Source organism: Schistocerca americana, chromosome 5, assembly GCF_021461395.2.
Source record: "Schistocerca americana isolate TAMUIC-IGC-003095 chromosome 5, iqSchAmer2.1, whole genome shotgun sequence".
Lineage (NCBI taxonomy): Eukaryota > Metazoa > Arthropoda > Insecta > Orthoptera > Acrididae > Schistocerca > Schistocerca americana.
The window spans coordinates 58,796,773-58,815,630 of record NC_060123.1 but is presented as its reverse complement, the minus strand read 5'-3'; the positions used below and the strand labels follow the sequence as shown (position 1 = coordinate 58,815,630).

The window sequence follows — 18,858 nt, the reverse complement described above, 5'->3', positions numbered from 1 at the left end:
AAGGTGGCATAACATGTTTGTTAACAATGATGGTTCCAAATTACTTTTACTTGAGAAGAAAGGCAGTCCATGTATGAGCTTTGCAGGAATCAGTTCATCAGAAGATGACAGGTCATAGTCCATCTTGGTTGAAGTCTGATTTCTGATATGGTGAGGCCAGACATTCTGATAAGTACACTTATAGAAACTACTGTTAACTGTTGTGGTTGTAAGAGTTTTTTCTCCTAAGACTGATTTATGACTGACTTTGTTCAAGTAGCATTCACTCCTATGAATTGTTTAGTACTGGCAAGGGAGATCTTTATTGGATAGTAATATTTTGTGGGAGGAAGTAATGATTAATCACTTATGTGTCATATGGAAGGGTAATCGTTTATGTACAACATGAAAGGAACTGTAGAGCCACGTCTTTGTTTTGGTGGTAGTCATTGGTGTAATTGATTATATTGAAAATTATATGAATTTCGTCCATACCATCCTGCTAGTTGTTGGAAAGCACTCCCAGAGGTAATTGGGTTGTTGCTCTTATTTTGTGGAGAATTGGATGGTTTTGCGGTGCCTTAAGCGAGGTATTGACTTGCGTGCATATTGTTATATGTATAGGCACCAGCAGATTACAACCAGATTTGCTTGGCTTGTTAATACTCACTTTGTCCACAAGCATTTGAGTTGATTGAGGCGTTGACTGTTGTTTCAAGCAAAACCCAGTAAAGAGGAATCATCAAACAAACAGCACACAGCAAATGTGAGACTAGACTGACTAGAATCTAATGTGAAAAGTCAAGACTAAAAATTTGCAAAATCTTCTATTATGTTCACTGTAAATTTTTCTGATGTGCTGGACAGCAGGTCTACTGGAATAATAGCACAAAAGGAAGCTAGCTAAACACAGTCTGATGTCTTGTACAGTGGCTCACTCTGTTGTAACATCTTAAATGTAAATAGGACTCTCGTTTACACACTGACACAGTAACAATCCCTCCAACCAAGCCAACCTAATCCCAATATTTAACCTTGCATTTCTCAGTTTGTACTGCCATCCAACCATGACCTCCTGCCTAATCACCACTAGGTTATCTTCCACCAACTCCTTACCTCCAACTAGACCTCACCATCCTTCCCCAAATTCCTTCCCAAGAACATAAAACCTCTGAACTGAAGAAAGAACAGCAATCGGTAATCTCAAGATACATCCTGATTTAATCATCCTAACTGAAGACGAAAGCTCCATCACTGTCGCCACAAATTGCAGTGACTAGCTGACAGAAGTTAGCTGACAACTGTCTGACTACTCCACCTACAAGCTCTGCCACAGTGATCCCATCCCAGAAGTTCAGTATAATATTCAATCCATATTCAAATCATTAGAACCATCACAGAATCATCTACCTTCGCACCCCCCCCCCCCCCTCCCCAAACACACACAAACACAAACACACACACGCGCGCACACACACACACACACACACACACACACACACACACACACACTTTCTACATATTTCCCAAAACTCATAAACCCAACAATCCTGTACCCCACACTGTACCTGGTTATTGTATTCCAACTGAAAGAACCTCAGCTCTTGTTGACTAATACCGCTAACCAACTGCTTACAGCCTAGCATATCATATTAAAAATAAGAACTTCCTTCACCAACTCTTTACCATTCCTACCCCATAACCATCTAGAGCCATACTCATCTCGGTTGATGCCACTTCCCCATACACTAACATCTCCCACATCCATTGCCTTACTGCTATTAAACACTACCTCTCCCAACATTATTCTTATTCCGAACCCAGTAGCTCATTTCTTATGTAAGTAACCAATTATATCCTCACACATAACTACTTCTCCTTTGAGAGGAAAATATACAAACAAATCCGCAGCATGGCCATGAGCTCATAGACGGCAACTTCCTATACCAGTCTGTTTATGCGTCAGCTGATGAAAAATTTTTTAGTGTCCCAAACCTGTTGTCTATTTCAGGTTCACTGATGATATCTTCATGATCTGTAGCCAGGATCAAAACACCCTATCCTCATTCTTTCGCAGCCTCATGACCTTTACCATTCATTTCACCTGGTCTTTGTCACACCAATATGCCACCTACTTGGATATTGATTTCCACCATTCTGATGGTTCCATCCATACCTCTGCCCACATCAAGCCCACTAACCATGAACAGTACAAACATTTTGACAGCCGTCATCCGTTCCACACCAAAAAATCACTCCTGTACAGGCTGGTGACTCATGGACAGCATATCTGCTGTGATGAGAACTCCTTTGGTCAATATGCTGAAGGTATCACAAAGGGTTTCACAGTCCACAAACCATTTCCCATGCCCTACCCTCAAATACCGCTAATCCTCCTACTACTCCCAAGATTGGTTTCGTTTGTTTGGGGGAGGAGACCCGACAGTGAGGTCATCGGTCTCATCGGATTAGCAAAAGACGAGGAAGGAAGTCGGCCGTGCCCTTTCAAAGGAACCATCCTGGTATTTGCCTGGAGCGATTTAGGAAACTCACAGAAAACCTAAATCAGGATGGCCATACTACTCCCAAGAACCAGCTTCAAAAGAGCACCACCTGCTATCATTATGGACTAGAGCAACTGAACCAAGTCCTTAGAAAGAGCTGTGTCTATCTCTCATCCTGCCCGGAAATGAGGGACCCCTACACATAATCCTCCCTACCTCTCCCAAACTGTTATTCCACTGCCCACCCAACCGACACAATATCTTGATTTATCCCAATGCCACCTAAATTCACAACCCCTCGTCACATGGGTCATATCTCTGTGGAAGGCCTAGGTGCAAGACTTGTCTCACTCACTCACCCAGGACATCCTATTCCAGGCTATGGCCACTGCCAAACTGTGGCCAAGGGCTGCCTCACAACCTGTGTCATCTGGATCCTTCCCCCAGCCCCTGTTTCTCTGAACTACACAGATGGGAGTTCTCCTTGCAGCACATCCTTTATTCCCATAATACTACTGGTCTCAATCTTTGCTAACACCTTGCCCTCACATCTTCTTCCCAACAGTCTCCTCTTCCTCTGTTCTGTCATCTACTCCCAACCATTCCCTCACATCACCACCACAGTGCACTGCACAAACCCAAAGACTCCAGCGCAAGTGTGCTGCATTCTTGACCTGGGCAACTGCTGCCTCTCCCTTCCACATTCGTATCTTGCACACCTGGTGACTTCCTCTGAACTGCCAGCTACTCTTTCCCATCCTTCCTTCATGCTCCCTGCCCCCTAAGCCGCTTGACCCAACACAAACCCTCAAAACCTTTACTCCTAAATTATTGTAGGATGCCAGAAATTTCCATACCACATATTTATATATACCTCCAGGGTTTCAGAAGATGACTGTCCAAAAACCACAAGTCATACACAGAACAGACACACATCAATGGATACAGCAGTTCTCCAAGTTTGTAGCTCAAATTACAGATACTCAACATGGGCTCCTTTGTGACACAAAAAATGTCAATACATGTATGCAATTCACTGAAATCACCTCTCCAAAGCTTGGAAAGGTGCAACAGCAGCAGCCTATTTGCAGGTCTGCTCACTGGCTGGCCTGTCAACATGTATGAACAAATTCATTGTCACTATACTCATGGATGATTTTCTACATGTTCTTACATGCCTGCCCCCTTGTAGTGCATTCTGGAATTACACCAGAGTGTGTATTACTAACTGAATCTTGGACAGTTGTTCTATCCACCAATACACATCATTTTTCTGCATGTCTTGTAGTTTTCACGCATCCATCCTCTTATACCTCAGATGTACTTATGAATAACCGTTAGTCATAAACAAACTAGAATATTCCATCATCACCAGGTGGTGCCCTGATCAATAACCCAATGACACATTTCCCCATTAAGCCACAATAGTCAGAAATGAATAGGAATTACATGTAGCAGCATTGTCTCCACACAGTGTTCTGTTTGTTCTCTTTTCCTTCTTTTCACATGGTATGATTATTATTCTTACTGTTACTCATGTGACACAATTTGTCTCACGAATGCGCTACTGTCACAGGACCTGTGACTTGCAAGACTTGTTTCATCCAATTCAAAGCCGCCCCTGAAGACACACAGTTCAAATGTCAAATTATATGCAAACACAATATTTTTATAAACTGGCAACTGCTCTCACATTTCTATTATGAGTTAATTAATGTGTACAGGTGTCAGAGTCTATCCTGCAGCACAACAGCATGGATTCAGTAGCTTCATGCAGCACTTCAATTATTTGGATATTTTCTCTACCATGTACGTACCACTCTGTCCAAAGCTTAATTTGGATTAACCTATTTTGTTTCTGCCCATATTTGAACAGGGATGCTTTGAAAAATTAACTTACCATCTCTGATTAGTATTGCCACATTCTATTTGAAAATTAAGAAGGTCATTGATGCATCATTTTGTTTCATAAATAACTCAAAATTGTCATTTACAGTTTCAATGAATTTCTGCTTCTTTTGAACAATCTTCAAGCTGCAAATGATTGCAAAATCTAAAGGTACCATTGTTTGTATGTTTGTATTCAGAACGAAATTTTCACTCAACAGCGGAGTGTGCGCTGATATGAAACTTCCTGGCAGATTAAAACTGTGTGTCACAGCCTGGGGGTTGTTTCTAGAATGAAATTTTCACCCTACAGTGGAGTGTGCGCTGATATGAAACTTCCTGGCAGATTAAAACTGTGAGACTCGAACTCGGGAACTTTGCCTTACGTGGGCAAGTGCTCTACCACCTGAGCTACCCAAGCACAACTCACGCCCCGTCCTCACAGCCTTACTTCTGCCAGTACCTAGTCTCCTACCTTCCAAACTTAACAGAAGCTCTTCTGCGAACCTTGCAGAACTACCACTCCTGAAAGAAAGGATATCGCGGAGACATGGCTTAGCCACAGCCTGGGGGTTGTTCCTAGAATGAAATTTTCTCTCTACAGCCGAGTGTGCGCTGATATGAAACTTCCTGACAGATTAAAACTGTGTGCCGGACTGAGACTCGTACTCAGGACCTTTGCCTTTCGCGGGCAAGTGTTCTACCAACTGAGCTACCCAAGCACGACTCACGCCCCGTCCTCACAGCCTTGCTTCTGCCAGTACCTTGTCTCCTATGTTTGTATTCATTCTTTTATATAAGTAGAAAGTCCTACTTCCTCCTGCAGTAGCTGGATGCTAACTTATATCCACCCATATTCAGTACTCCTATTTCAATGGTCCAATGTTGTTCAGGAATACATATTATATCCACATGCCATTTAGGCTGCAGCTCATCTGAACAACCAGAACTTTACTGACTATATTTTTAGTCATGTAATTCTTTGATGCAATAATCTTATTTCAGTCTCCTTTTTTTTCAACCGTTTCAGCCTCAAAATTTTCAGTTATCATAATTTATTTAACACTGATAACCTGAAATCTGAGTTTATCCTAAAAAGGCACTGCCCTCATACCAGTGATCACAGAGATATTCCCATGAGGGGCAGTGCTCACTGTTACAGACTCAGCTACAAATCCAGCCAGTTTCTCCTTCCCTTTCCTAATGAGATGTAAGCCATGTTTCGTAACCCTCCCACCAATAGTATCAACAGAAACTAAACTGATGTTCAGCCCTACTGACAGAAGCAACTGATCTAACTCCATGCTAACCCAACTTACAGAGTTGTTCAACTGGGACCTATCACAATACCTCAAATCAGGAATGGAATCAACATTTGTTAAGTTCTTTGCAGAAACTATCTTTACCAGGCCACTCGAATCATTGTAAGTCTGTTCCCTGTCGGTACACTGTTTGACAGTCCACACACCATTACAATTTGATCCTCTTTTTGCAAAGTTCTTCTATCACTCAGCTAAGACATATACTTCACTTTAAGACATTTGTGACCTGGTACTTGTTTCCTAATTCTTCCTGCAACAGCCTGTACTAGGTAGTTTTAAGTCGAACAGGAATGTTTGTGCACCATTTCCCTTTTTCTGGAGGTCTAGGAATTTACTCATTGATTATACTCTCAATGCCACTCTTGTTGTCCATTAACAAGCAGCAGTGGCTACCAGTGAATCACTTAGACAACATAACTTTATTGATGCAGGGCAAAGGATATCTTACTAAGAAGGGGGTGACTACAGCACGTTGTGCTCGGGCGAGTACATTCAGCTTCAGGTATGGTATAGATTGTTGTTGTTGTGGTCTTCAGTCCTGAGACTGGTTTGATGCAGCTCTCCATGCTACTCTATCCTGTGCAAGCTTCTTCATCTCCCAATACCTACTCCAGCCTATATCCTTCTGAACCTGCTTTGTGTATTCATCTCTTGGTCTCCCTCTACGATTTTTACCCTCCACACTGCCCTCCAATACTAAATTGGTGATCCCTTGATGCCTCAGAACATGTCCTACCAACCGATCCCTTCTTCTGGTCAAGTTGTGCCACAAACTTCTCTTCTCCCCAATCCTATTCAATACTTCCTCATTAGTTATGTGATCTACCCATCTAATCTTCAGCATTCTTCTGTAGCACCACATTTCGAAAGCTTCTATTCTCTTCTTGTCCAAACTATTTATCGTCCATGTTTCACTTCCATACATGGCTGCACTCCATACGAATACTTTCAAAAATGACTTCCTGACACTTAAATCAATACTGAATGTTAACAAATTTCTCTTCTTCAGAAACGCTTTCCTTGCCATTGCCAGCCTACATTTTACATCCTCTCTACTTCGACCATCATCAGTTATTTTGCTCCCCAAATAGCAAAACTCCTTTACTACTTTAAGTGCCTCATTTCCTAATCTAATTCCCTCAGCATCACCCGACTTAATTAGACTACATTCCATTATCCTTGTTTTGCTTTTGTTGATGTTCATCTTATATCCTCCTTTCAAGACACTGTCCATTCCATTCAACTGCTCTTCCAAGTCCTTTGCTGTCTCTGATAGAATTACAATGTCATCGGCGAACCTCAAAGTTTTTATTTCTTCTCCATGAATTTTAATACCTACTCCGAATTTTTCTTTTGTTTCCTTTACTGCTTGTTCAATATACAGATTGAACAACATCGGGGAGAGGCTACAACCCTGTCTTACTCCCTTCCCAACCACTGCTTCCCTTTCATGTCCCTCGACTCTTATAACTGCCATCTGGTTTCTGTACAAATTGTAAATAGCCTTTTGCTCCCTGTATTTTACCCCTGCCACCTTTAGAATTTGAAAGAGAGTATTCCAGTCAACATTGTCAAAAGCTTTCTCTAAGTCTACAAATGCTAGAAACGTAGGTTTGCCTTTCCTTAATCTTTCTTCTAAGATAAGTCGTAGTGTCAGTATTGCCTCACGTGTTCCAGTGTTTCTACGGAATCCAAACTGATCTTCCCCGAGGTTGGCTTCTACTAGTTTTTCCATTCGTCTGTAAAGAATTCGTGTTAGTATTTTGCAGCTGTGACTTATTAAACTGATAGTTCGGTAATTTTCACATCTGTCAACACCCGCTTTCTTTGGGATTGGAATTATTATATTCTTCTTGAAGTCTGAGGCTATTTCGCCTGTTTCATACATCTTGCTCGCCAGATGGTATAGATATAGTGCTTTAATCACTGAGGAAATATAAGATGCACTTCATTTAGAGGAATTATCTGTGAACATGGTAAATATGAGTGCAAAAATTTAGGTATTACAAAAATACAGAAGTTTAGTTTCATACTGGAATCGATTCAGGTTGTTGCATTTTATTCAGCCTCTTGCTGTTACATCAATACAGTTCAGTTTCAAGTACTTTCTTTTTTGTACTTACTGTTTACAAGAATAACTGCTCCTGATCCTTTATCCAGGACATCTGCAACATATGCCACTGATTTAAGATTTCCAGAAGTAGAAATAGGTTTTAGGACCTCCAGATATTGCTCTCCATGTAGGACCTGTAAAGTATACAAACTTACAGTGACGTCATGCACAGTTATCAGGACAGCATAATTTTTGATAGAAGTATTTAAATATTCAAATACAAGCAATATAAAAATTAACATTTACAAAAAAGTAAGACATTGTTATGAAAGTACACAAATATATTCAAAAGTGAATATTTAGTTGTTAAAAACGAAAAGAAAACAGAAGAAATAGAAAGGCACTGAAGGAAACTAAAAAATCATGTCAAGATACAGAGAAATTATTTAAATATTTTTCACTCTCCATTCCCCTGCATGAGGACTATGTTGCTAGCCACTACTACTTCTTCACACATATTCCCAAAGTGATTCTCTCTGCAATACTGTCTCCACACTATTACTCCTCCACCGGTAATTTTCTCCATTTTGTTTATAACACATGTTTCACTTTTCATGAGAAAAAAACTTTACAATACTAATAATACGAGGATCACTCAGAGCTTCTTGAGAAAGTAACAGAAGTACCTGCTTTTTGTGAAACTTGCTTCATAATTTTTCAAAAATAATGCCATTTCCATTCTATCCGAACCCTCTAGTAAATGCTCCTCAAGAAGCTTTTTCATCGAGAACATTTCAGCAACTGATGACTGCTAAGCAAACAAAATTTTGAGATGAGAAATCATGTTTGGACCATATCACAGATGTAAGAGAGATGCAGAAATCTCTGCATTTAAGACATTTTAAAGACATATTTTTTTGTACATTTAGTGGGCAGGTACAACGGTACAAAATCCTGCACAGAGGTGAGTGATGACCTTCTTTTTTTTATTCTTTTGAAAAGCTTACAGAGACTTGCTCTACCACGTCAATCTGTGGTTATTCTCACAGCTTTTGCAAATGTAACTGTGGTGTGTGCCCTTGTCAACCATTCCAGGAAATGAAATGTGTTTCCTTTGGTAGCAATAGTTGGTGGCTACACAGATCAGCTTTTGTCTTAGACAGATTTTCTTTTATCTGCACAAAACTGCAAAAGCTGTGCCCTAGAAAGAGAATTTCAAGACACAGCTACTCAAGAGAACAAATCCTGCGAACACACTGTCAAATAAAAAAAAAGCTTCAATTTATTACCACACGAGCTCTTGTTTCTGCTCCATTGTAGTAATCAATGTACAAAAATGGACTCTATGCCCCACCTTCCAATTGCTGCATATTACTGAAATTTGCACGTAAACATCATATTTTATAACTGTTACCATGTCATTCTTTTGAAAGAACAAAGTCATTTCAGAATTTCACAGGAACCCTCTTATCAGCTGTTCGTTCTCTCTCATATATATTGTCATCTCACAGAGGGATAAATGTATTAACAGTTATGGCAAACAATTTCGAAATAATAAACAGTTCACTTACTTTTTTTTCCATCTCTCTCTTTTTCATTTAAATGTCCCTTGTACATTTCAGACACTCAATTTACAAACCCTAACTTTTTCAGCAAGCTGCATGCAATAATTCTAACCTGACTTGCAAGATTATTGTTCATCTGTCTCTCCTGAAACCATACAGATCGCTCCTTCTATTGACTTATCCCGTTAAGATTTGTATATTGTATACTATAACCACACTGATCAAGATAAAGATCCCCCTATTTTTGTCAACAGGTTGTTTATGTTATTCATGTTAAGAAGAAGAGAAACTATAATAAACCGTCTAATGGAAATACAATGTATGGTCTTATTACAATGAACATATTGTTTTTTCTTTTCTTGACAGATGAATTTTTGGATGAGGTACAAAGAAATTAATTTGAAGGAACTTTGATCAAAAATGCAGTAGACTGCAAACAATGCAAAGTGTTTCCAGGCTTCCAATCAGCCAGATTTTATTCAAACCAGCTAGGAAGATGTCTTTCACTCCCTTTTTAACATTCTATTTTAAACTGCACTGGATCTGATTACACAGGTCTGCAAAAAAATATTTTTTGAAAGTTGTTTGAAATTTGATAACTGAATTTTATGTACTTTTCAGCACTGATTTCAAAAATGCAATACATTTTTTTCTATCATGTCAGGTTTCAACACAAAGAAGGGAGTATTATTGGGTATAATACGAAAATTTAAGCAATTTATCACATTTTTCCCAATGTTATAAAAATTTTATTTTATTTATAAATCACGTTCTAAATTACATTTCCAGTACACTTCCATTTCTCTTTAAGCTCATAAGTCCTTATAATAACACTTTTGCTTTCTGTCGAAGCTTCTTTTATTGCTTTTTTGGCTGTGGACTTGTTGAGGATCATCTCTTTTTATCATCCAGCAGCAGTCCGCTATCATGTTGATCTTCCATCTTCCTTGATATGTTCTTTCCATTTCTTTGATGTCTTGGTGGAATCTTTTGCCCAGCTCTTCACTTACATCACCAAGGTTTGCAGGGAAGTAGTCAAGATGTCAGTGGAGGAAATGAACTTTAATGCTCATGTTACAGCCCAGCTTCTTAAAGTTGTCGAGGATGTCTGTGATGATTGTCTTGTAGTTTGGATCTCTTTTGTTTCCTAGGAAACTGGTAACAACTAATTTAAAAGATGTCCATGCTGCCTTTCTTTTGTTTCCATTTGTCCACAAAGTTGGGATCTGTCATTAGTTTCCTAATGTCTGGTCCGCAAAGATTCCTTCTTTCAGCTTTGCCTTGGATAAACCAGGAAACTATCCACAAAGATATCTGAAACACTTCCCTTCTTTTGTCAGTGCCTTAATAAATTGTTTCATCAGCTCCAGCTTAATGTGAAGTGGTGGAAGTAAAACCTTTTTGGGATCCACAAGGCTTTTCCTCTCAACATTTTTATCCCCTACCTGTAAGGTTTTTCTCAAGGGAATTGAAAGCACTTTTAAAATACCACATAGTGTCTATTTGTAATCTGAATAGCAGAGTTTGCTTAAAACCAGTTCAAGGTTTTCGTAACATTCTTTTAAGTGAACTGAGTGTCCAACTCGTATAGAAGCATACTTATTGCCATTGTGTAGATGTATTCCTTTAAGGCTTCTTTTTGAAGAATCAATAAAAAGTCTCCACTCACCAGGAGCATATTCTATTTTGAAACATGCCATAAGTCCAGGAACATCACTGCAAACCACCACATCACCTTCTTGAGAGAAGAGAGATACAAACTCCTTTTCCCTCAATCAATACCTAGAAAAGGATGTACCCGGAGCCAACATATGTTTATCTTTCAATCTAGATCCTAAAACCTCTGCCGAGTCTTTAGAAAGGCCTAGGTCTCTAACTAAATCGTTTAGTTCAGGTTGGGAGAATGGAATGGGATCGGTTGTGCCAGGATCGTAGCAATCTCTGTCTTCTTCACTATCACCTTGCTGAGCCAATGGCTCGTGATCATCTATAACATCCAAAGAATCTGGAGGAGAGGGTATTGATACTTTAGGTCCATGAGGAACAGGGCAAATGGCTGATTGAATGTTAGAGTAAGAAATATCCTTTTTGTTTTTCAAATTGAAACCTCGTATGTTGCAAGAACAAAAATAGCAGTCATCACTATAATTTTTGGGCTCCCTCCAAACGAATGGTATTCCAAAAGATAAGGACTGCTTTTTATGTTGAAACCATTGCCTCAGTTCTTCAACACATGCTGAACAAACTTTGTGTGGGGCCCAAGGCTTATCCTGATTGCCTAACTTTATGCCAAAAAAGGCGAAATATACATTTTCAACAAAATCGGAAATGTTTCTTTGTTGCTTTTTAATGGTACAGTTACCACAAATGTAGCAGAAGCAATCTGGCGAGTTTATACATCCTCTGGTAGCCATTTTCCATAAAACAACTTCACAACACAAGAAAACAGTCACTACTTTGAAGCACTAGTAACAGCAACACGTGAACACCACAGAGTGAAGGGGTACTGTGAACTGAAGGACAATAGCTTAAGCTCACTGCTTGGTGATGGCAGGGGAAGGGGCAGTACGACAGACAAGCACTGACATGAAAATACTGCTGGTTTCTCCTAATTACTCTTTATTTTACGTATATCTAGTATAAAAATGGCTAAATAACAGTTTATGGAAATCCTAACTCACTAGAGTGCTGAAATATCAAAAAATGCTAAAACTAGACAAGCACTTTGTTAAATAACTGTATGTGATGGAATTTTTTCACTATTTTTCCTGAAATCAGCATTGAAAATACTATACAAATCACTTAATAACTTTGAAACAATTTTTATGTCACAGACGTGTGTTATTCATTCATGTCCTCATTCACATTCATTGGATAAGTCAAGTTACATATTAACAGCCAAAATCAGCCACTGCAAGTAATATCTGCAAAGTATACTAACAACCAATTGCAAGCAATGGCAATCTCCCCACACTAATAATTATGGGAATTACTTCTAAACTGCTTTGTATGAAATTAGAAGTAAAGCAGCTATTTTGAAAAAGCCACTGTTCTTGCTCTTATGCAACTGAACTGCAGTTTTCATCCACTAGTTCATACTGAGCATTTATGTACTTTTATGATTTTGGGTGTCATTCACAGTTGTCTACATACAGAAAAGTTAAAAACATGACAATATGAATGTTAGTATTAACCAGAATTTACTTCAAAGACTCCAAATATTCTGATGAATTACAGAAGGACACACAACATTCACTGGCAGAGAGGAACAGAGTGTGGTGCTGACCAGTCCTTGTAAGCAGTTCTAAGGGTGAAATTCTATCTCTGCAGAAGTTCAGCAGTTATTAGAGATATGTCTCTTGACTAGGGTCAATTAGCCTGGAGATCTGGGCTCATAGATAAACATATGTTCAAGAACATAAAGAAAAAAGGGCATTGTATTTGACTACACAAAAAGCATGCTTTTCCATGAAAATCAATTCCTTACTTATGAGCCACTTTTCAGACAACCTTCCTTAACTCCACTTTCATTCTACATCTTAGTGGACTAGAAGTCGGTTTTGTGCCTATTACGGAAGATTACTATTCTATGTGGTGAAAGTTTTAAGGTAGTAGCAGTGAATGCAATGATAATCATCACAAAGTTCTATGATTATATACAGGTGAAACTGGACAACCATTAATTCTCCAGAAACACCTGTGGTTCTTCTCCATCTGAACACTCATGATGAAATGTAACTGTTTCAGATAGAAACAACTGAAATATATGGTATCTTGGATTAGTAAAGTAAAACCTCTTTTTTCAAATTGGTATTCTAGTATGGTTCTGTGGAGTTGGATACCACTTTTGGATGCTCTTCTTTGACATAATTTTTTGTAATTACACAAGTTAAAACTCTTGCAAAAATCAAGTATGAGCTATTACATTGTGTATGTAACATAAATTGGCAAAAATTGTACAAATTTTAGCTTCTTTATAAGAAAAAAAAACAGTTTGTTTCTGAATTTACTGTATATATGTAGAAAAGCATTAGAGCATTATAGAAGGGTAAAAATTATTGCATTACAATATACACGTGGACAAGTGTTAAAGCACTTTCAGGGAGTAATAGTTATTGTATTAAACATGATGAGAGAAGAAAGACAAGAAAGAAAACATATTTTATGTTAGCAAAAAGAAAATTAAAAAAACTGCAATATAACTGATTTCAGAAAAAAATTTCACCACAAGAAATCTGCTATAAAATTGTTTGTCTATGACAATGTTAATACCTGAGTTAACAAAAAAGAGTAGGAATATATTCATTGTTAGAAACTTATGAATTTAATTACAACAGTAACTGCAAGTCTCAGTTTTTGTCTGTTTTTTGGCTCACCATTTGGGACTTTGCTTGTGGAGACTGACTGGATTAATGAACTGTACATGTTCGCCTTGCACAATAAATTGAAATTGAGACTAACGTATTAAAACATAACCTGGGCCAATCATCCTGCACCAAGATGAGTATTATTCCTTTTCTTTACGGAAGTAAACTCCATCATTGACATAGGCTGTTAAGATATTGTTTTTGTACTGTTAATTTACCAAGTAAAATTATTTGTAAAATAATTAATTTTTGGATATAATTTGATGGGGTGGGAATGTGTTGCAGGCAATAATGCAGCTATAACAAATTATGGCTGCATGAAAATGCCCTAGTTTGTTATGTTGGGCTACTTACCTGACTGTAAGTTGAAAAGGAGGAGTCATCAAAAATTATTGAGTTCTGGTAAGGAATTACAATTTTTAAACCGATACACGTCATTCTGCAAGAAAACTGATTGATATAATCCGTATCTAGGGCATATTCCACGAAAATAAAAGGCACTCTTTGCAAGTACTGTGTATTGCTCCCTCCTGTCACTAGGGCTGAAAATAATTCCGGAATTCCACATCATTACAAACAGAAGCAGGTAAATTACAAAAAAAGGCTGACTAGTTCTAACAGGAGAAACTGCCTCCCAAAGTGCCCTGTGATAAAAGTAGCAGCAGCATCGTCCCCTCATAATGTTGATTTGCTCAGTTCCATATGGCATTAAGGAGTTGAAAAATGGCCAGCCACCTGTGCAGCAGGTTCAGCTACCATGTCTGAGAGGTGAATTTATACAGAAAAGAGTTCACTTAGATGCAAGTCACTCACCACTTCCAGCAGAGGTTCGTCAGGAAGGACAGTGGTGGAGGATGACCCCATTGCATCATTAAAATGTATTGCCATACACAGTGGTGAGACATAGCTCTTCTAATTGGGTTTCATTCACCACCTCCAACATGAACATGACACACACACACACACACACACACACACACACACACACACACACACAACAGTCTCCTAACTTAATAGATGTACTTACCTCACAACTCTCATATTTCAGGATGGAAAGGTGCCTGCAGGTGCAGAGAATAGGAAAAAACCTTCCCAATTAGGCAGCTGAACTTGCCCTTCGGGGTCTCCCATCCATTCTTGCCATGTGACTTTACTTTACTGACTTATTACATGCATTAAAACTTCTATTATTGGATGTGGTTGTGAGAGTTGTGAAATAAGGCCAGAGAGCTTCTGTATCCACAGCTTCACTGAGAGGCAAATAAATGTTCTGTAGCGTAACATTATGTGAAATACGCGCTTTCCAGAATGGCTGTTGTGACAGGGGCGGTTGTAGAGTGGTAACCATCACTCACCCTACTGCTAACCCTGCCCCAGTAAGCACAGAGGCACCAGCCAGTTTAAAATATCTCTCCTGTAGACACAAACACCAGGGTCTTCCCTAAGCTTTTTTAGCTTCTCTGAACTCATTATGAATCCATATTCATACCACAGCAGCATATAATCCTTTTGTCAGTGCAGTTTTCAACTCCACTTTCAAGTCTACAAGTTGGAGAACCAGTTCAGAGGGTGAGGAACTGGGAATATCTGAGAGTTTACATGGGCAGTCTTTAACATGCACACATATTCAACATCTGACTTAACAAGTGACTTACAATTTACTTGGAAAACAATCAATTTTTGACAGAATAAGATAATTGGATAGATAAAAAAATCTATTCAGATTACAATTAGGCAGGCTTTTGGCGCCAGTGGCTCCTCCTTCTGGCAGAATTACCTTAAAATTCACTTGTTTTTATTCTGTTTACCAGACATTTCTTTTTTGATTTTGTGCAGGATTCTCCTTCTTGTTTGATGGAGCATGCTTTCAGTTCTTTAATTCTGAGTGGGATTTTTAATTGATGTACAGAAGTTTTACTAATTATTGAGATCTTTTTATACTTTTGAAAAAACAATTCTGTTCCTGAACTGTCAGGTGTTCATGTCACTCGATTTTAACAAGTGGACCAGCAAAGAACCACATGTAATTTATGTTGATCTTTTAAACACTGCCGTGTGGATCACCACATGCTGACTTAATTTAAGCATATATTGTCTGATCTTGATTGATAATTTTCAGTGGATTAAATTTGATAATTACCAATGAAATAATGTGCTTATTTCAAATAAAAAACTGTGCCATGTAAAAAAGTGATTTCTTTCAAGATGTCATACCTTTTTTGAAGCTAAAGAGTTACTGTTCATTTTCTGACAGCGGAAGAAGTAGGAGGAACGGACATTCATCAACGAATGTCACAAGTGTACGGTGAACACTGCAGGTCCCTTGCAAGGGTCAAGGCTTGGCACAAGCATTTCAGGGAAGTATGAGTGTTGTTAGCCGATGATGCACAGTCTGAAACATCACACTGCATTACTGATGACATCGTCCAGCTGGTAGATGCATTCATTACCCAGGACCGCCAACTGACAGTGAAAGTCATAGCCACCGTGACTGGATTGAGCATCGGAAGTGTTCACACCATCATGAAGGAATGATACACATGTGCAAAGTGTGTGCCCCACAGTCTTCAACCAGTGCAGGAAGCATGTCGAATGGCCTACTGTCTTACTCATCTGCAGCACCATGCACAGGAAGGGAATGCGTTCCTGGCACGAGTGGTGGCTGGAGATGAGTCATTGTGTCACCACTTTGAACCAGAATCAAAACAACGGAGTCCAGTGGAAGCATCCAGGGTCACCACCACCAAAAAATGCCAAGGCTATCCACACGATTGCAGAAAAGGTTATGCTGATGTTCTTCTGTGGCCAAGATGGCATCCTCCTGGTTCACTTCCTGCAGCACGGGACAACAGTGAATGCCCAGTGTTACTCACAAACCTTGACTACCCTTCGCCAAGTGATCAAATCAAAACTACCAGGCTATCTCACCCGTGGGGTCATTCTGCTCCATGACAATGCAAAGCCTCATACGGCCAACACAGTCATGGCACTCCTGCAGAAATTCAAATGGGAGGTTCTTGACCACCCTCCATACAGTCTGGACCTCTCTCCCTGTGATTACGCCATTTTTGGTCCCCTTAAAAAGGCTCTGAGGGGCAAATGATTCACCTCAGATGACCACGTCTAGCTGTATGTGCGGAACTGGTTAAAACTGCAGCAGACAGCTATTCACCACCTAGTGTCACAGTGGGACAAGTGTCTCAACAGCCAGGGTCAATACTTCTAACATTCAGGTACTGATTTCTGTAATTATGCCATTGGCTCATTTATTTTTGAATGCCCCTTATACAAACAGGTACTTATAAAGTGTTAAATTTCAAAGTTCCATAGCAATATTCTGCTTCTAATTAGAGATGGAAAGATGAAGCACAGCAACACAAGTAAAATTTTCATTACAGCTCATAAGTAGCTCCTATTTCATTACATCCATCTGACGTCTGTTACACCATCAACACCACTTTTTAGTACTTGGGTGAGTAACAATCGCATCCAATTTCCAAGTCTGACACTCAAGTGCAATGACTAGGCCGTAGCAGCTTGTGACTAGACAAATTTTTGTGTTAAACTGGATTCATAGCAAACAGCAATGTTCACAGTTTCAAGCTTTTACAGTATATTTAGAAAAGTGGTCCTGTTTATCTCCTTTATGACCTTAACATGTATTACTGCTGTGTATAAATGCAGCACTATTAAAATACCTAACATTAAATTACCTACTTCCGTTTACACAAAATACGCATAACAACCAAAGTTGTGGTTTTAGCAATATAGGGGCATGTTTCATCATGTAATTTACATAATGTACTGAGCAACAAATTACTGTTATCTGTAGACACACCGGAAAACTATCCAAGTATGTTTATTTATATCTCAAGAGGAATACTGATTGAAATTATTTGTCTCCCTTCTAGGAAGGAACTGAATGAAATACCAGTACCCACATTTGCTATCTTTTATGTAGATGGTGTAACTTCTATAGCTGTCAATGTGAGTAGCTTATCACTAGTTGTACTGGGTTATTAGTATACTTTACAGAAGAAGCCTGTAGTGGCCGCTTCCACCAGTTAATGTACAGCTTGACTCATTCAACATCCATCAACAATGGGATTGATGCAATATCATGTGGGAATGAATGAAATTACTGAATCATTCAAAGATACAGATGTGGCAATCAACAACAATTCAGAATAATAATATATCTTTCATACATGTGGAACAGCCATGTAAAAGCGTGACAAACTCTACATATGACAGTCTGTAAGTACTGGAAAATGTTGTTCAATACTGAATGAGTTGTGTGGTTTTGATCTTCAAAGTCATTTGAAAAATTCTGCTTTCAAACACATATTCAAAATAAATTTTGTTAAACGATAATTCATTTCTGTGTGAGATGTTTTGACACGTAGCTGCTTCACATACGTGTCCAGAGAGCACTGTAAAGTTTCCTAATCAACTCTTGAGCACAATATGTAAGAAGAAACTCTGCCCCCTACTTCTGAGTAATGAAGTATTTCAAATTCAGCCTTCACTTGTTTCCAACATAGCATAAAAATTTTTTATCTTCTTTTTGTGAAGTACATCTGACGGATCAATTTCACATAATTTTCTCTGTCATGTTACAGTTTAAGGTGATGGTTTCAATTCTGCAGCTACAGGCAGGGAGACTCAAGTGAGTAAAGGGAGAAGGGGGTAGTAGAGACAAGGAATCATTTGAAATAGTTCTAAATGGCTTAACAAAAAATTACCTTGAGCAGTCAATCATAGAACTAACTTGTGAAGTTAACAGCTTAGATCTCCTGGTGACAAATAGCCCTGAGCTTTTTGACCCAGTGCAGAACAGGGAATCAGTGATCATAACACTGTTACAGCACCATTGAATAAGGCTGTAAATAGGAATATAAAGAGATACAGGAAGATGATTCTGCTTAACACTTTCGCTGCGGCATCGGTGCAGGCGCGCAACTCTCCAGTGCAGCCCGGCAATGTGCGAGTGCGGGCTGGTAACACATGAAACGGCAGGTAACCGCTCGGAGCTGACGCTCCTAAGCACACCTGAGCTACAGGCTGATGTCAAGACCTTGTAAGATCTGTAGGATCATGTTCTATACTAACTTAATGATGACATCTTAGACGCGTTACTTCAATTAAGCTTCGACTGTATTGTGGTCATGTTTTAAAGTC

At 39.0% G+C, this 18,858-nt stretch overlaps 1 protein-coding gene across 3 annotated transcripts in view; it reads right to left on the bottom strand.

Annotated features, from left to right (window-relative positions):
• The window catches only part of LOC124615490 (peroxisomal multifunctional enzyme type 2), a 131,702-nt gene that overhangs the window by 38,745 nt on the left and 74,099 nt on the right, over window positions 1-18,858 (bottom strand). For all 3 annotated transcript variants that reach the window (XM_047143432.1, XM_047143433.1, XM_047143431.1), the window contains exon 12: window positions 7,816-7,939. In XM_047143432.1, the coding sequence (XP_046999388.1) occupies window positions 7,816-7,939 (124 nt within the window). The remainder of the gene's footprint in view (window positions 1-7,815; window positions 7,940-18,858) is intronic.